At 30.3% G+C, this 3,194-nt stretch overlaps 1 protein-coding gene across 1 annotated transcript; it reads left to right on the top strand.

Annotated features, from left to right (window-relative positions):
* The first annotated feature begins 780 nt into the window (after nucleotides 1-780).
* LOC119662652 lies at nucleotides 781-1,408 on the top strand. The gene is made up of 3 exons (XM_038072327.1): nucleotides 781-901; nucleotides 1,016-1,086; nucleotides 1,146-1,408. The coding sequence occupies exons 1-3, from the start codon at nucleotides 839-841 to the stop codon at nucleotides 1,342-1,344; spliced, it is 333 nt and encodes a 110-aa protein (XP_037928255.1). The 5' UTR covers nucleotides 781-838; the 3' UTR covers nucleotides 1,345-1,408.
* Nucleotides 1,409-3,194: the final 1,786 nt, after the last annotated feature.

Genomic DNA, 3,194 nt, shown 5'->3' on the forward strand with positions numbered 1-3,194 from the left:
GAACGTGGCGAATTTTCAAACATTGTGTTCTCTAAAGAAAAAAATGTACCTATTGAGCAGCTAATAAACTCTAACTGCTCAAAATGATCTTATTTGTTTAACTAAACGCACTGCCATTCACTTCCATTTGAGACTACGAATGGTCACAAGAAGTAATTTTCGATCTCAAAATACCGAAAGATTACATTCGTGAAGCAAAGTAGCTCATTATATAAAATAAGCTTGACACCAGTATACGACAGACAGACTTACCAACACCGCGTTATCAAATCTCAGAATGGCTACAGGCTCCTCAGGAACGTATGCAGATCTGAGGTCAATTATTGCTTAGTCTGATGAAGTGATAAACAATAATCCAGTCAAGGCGTAAAGAGGGGTTTTAAAAATACCTCGAGATTAGAAAGAGTAAAAGTGTTCAAGTGCACTGGCTTAAATAGAAATAAATAAATAATACCAATATACGATTTTGCAAAGATTTATAATTTTGTAATTATATTTATATATATATAAATTTTAATTTTTAAATAAATTTCTAAAATTGGTTTCTAAATAATGATTATTGAAAAATTTCTTATTAAAAATGCTAGTAATTACTACATATTTGTTAAGTTAATTGGGATAGTGTAAACATGCTGTGATTTTAATCATAATGAATCAAACTGTCAACATACTTTATATATATCTGACCATTATTGCTCTGAAAAAATTGTCAGACTGATGTTATATTTCGATAACAATTTATATATTTTAATTTTCATTAAAAAAATATTTTAACTTTACTTCATATCACTATTTCCATATATTCTTATTCCATTAATTGCATAATATAAGTGTAACGATGCGATCGGAACTCAAATATATCTTGCTTCGCATTAATCCGCTATATGATCCAGTCGTTGTTGTAAGTAATATTATTCATCATGAAATATTTTTAAACTATAGATATATATAGATATATAGATATCCATAGATATATGGGTAAGCACCAAATTTGTTAATATTTGTTTGTATGCAGGAAATCGTTAAGTTAATGGAACGATTCTATTCGGATCTAGAAAAATTCAAAAAATTTCGTGAGTCAGCGGCGTAAGTATTTAGTATGGTCTAGTTTGAAATATTTATATCAAAGTTTTTTGATATATTAGTGTTACTGGCCATATTGAGGACTTTAATCATCTAAACCGTCTTATTTATCGGAATAAACAGTGCAGACGTACTTTGATTGGGATACTACGTATATTAAATAATGCCACTTGTGATGAAGCCGACATGGCCAGGACATGTATACGTTGCTTCCGTCAAGAACTGGATATCACTTACAATATGATCCAGTCCGTCTTGTGAGTTGTCAACCGTGTCAAGCTGTTTCGGATGAATATGAAATATTTATTTAAAAGTGAAATACTAACATTTAATATATTTCATATTTTATAAAAAATAATATTAACAAAACTAAGATAAAAGATTTTCAAAAAATTAATTACTTCAATTATGCTTAACAAATTTCAGATATATATATTTTAAAGATTTCTGAATATTTTTTATTAATAATTTAATATATATGTCTAGCGGTAGTATGCCCACCAATGTACATCGCTGAAGTAGTAGTTGATTAAATTCTGGACATGTTTGTTTACATATAGACCTGCATATATTAACATATTTATGTATTACACATATTGACAAATGGAATATGAATAACCAATAATAAAAAATCAAAGGATATGTTCATTACGCGAAAGAGGAGGCAGAACCAGTCGAGAGTGAGAGTGGGAGATATTGTAGTAAACTGAGACGATAGCATTAAATATCTGGGCATCACGGTGGACAAACGATTCACATGGCTTAAACAAGTTCAACTGAAACGAACTAGCTGTGCCAAAATTTTTCATTACCTCCTACCGCTATTCAAAAATGAAAATCTCAATGCTAAAAACAGTAAGCTGACATATAACGAAAAAATTCGACTGTCATTTCTATATGTGTGTGTAGCGTTCAGCAAGGTCTCAAACACTACTATTCGGCAGCTAGAAATTGCACAAAACCAGGCTCTGAGAAGACTTTTGTGCCATGATACATAACGACAAATGACATCCCCAGGGACCTCGAGATTGATCTGATCAAAAAATTCATAAAGGATAGAGCGCCGAAATTATTTGCGAAAACTGACAGACTTACCAACACCGTGTTATCGAATTTCAGAATGGTTACAGGCACCTCGGAAGGGTATGCAGATCTAAGGTCAATTATTGCTTAGCCTTATGAAGTGATAAACAATAATCTAGTCAAGGCGTAAAGGGGGGTTTTAAAAATACCTCGAGTTAAGAAAGAGTAAAAGTGCTCAAGTGGACTGGCTCAAATAGCTTTAACATAAATAAATAAACTATAACAAAAAATAATAACAATTTATTATTTAAAATAATAATATATAAAATAATAATATATAAAATAATTTTATTAAATAAAATAATTTAATTAAAGCTTAATAAAATCGGCAACAAATCACACTAATTATATTCAATAATAAAAATATTGTTTTAGGTTAACAGAAAAGGCGTTTTGTCTAGACAGTACTTTTTAAGTCCCGAATATTTTTCCGGGAACCGCAACTACCCCGAAAACAACAAATGCGAATAAAACATTTGTTAAATCCGTTTAAGTGGAAACTGATTTAAACCACAGGTTAATGACAGGTCCCTGCATGCTATTCCTTATTGTCCTTACGTAAACAGTAGAAGCGAATGGATCCATGAAATTATTCTGAACAACGGCCTACTACATAGTAAATTATAGAAAATGCCAACTTGTTGGGTTGACATAAAGCTCAATAAAATAATGATGAACTGCCGTTGTCTCATCTGAGTACGACGACCGAATAATAGCAACAAGGATCAGACGTTACTAATGTACAGCAGTTGTCCAGATTGTCAATATTTCAAAACTTAAACTAAAATGTTCGTGCATTATAACTTGGATCAAAGGTTGTAGTAAAAAATCGCTTAAAAATATTTGTCAGCAAACACGAAAATTGAGCTTTCGTAATTGGAATGACTTTAAGTTTAGAAATATCTATACACTCGTTAAACTGCTAGATAGTTTTTAAAATAATACAAAAATTTGTGCTTTACACACATAAAAAATAATAATATTAATAATAATATTGTTTAGAAGCTCTGTTATTAAAATAATGTGAA

This window comes from Teleopsis dalmanni, chromosome X, assembly GCF_002237135.1.
Source record: "Teleopsis dalmanni isolate 2A chromosome X, ASM223713v2, whole genome shotgun sequence".
Taxonomy (NCBI): domain Eukaryota; kingdom Metazoa; phylum Arthropoda; class Insecta; order Diptera; family Diopsidae; genus Teleopsis; species Teleopsis dalmanni.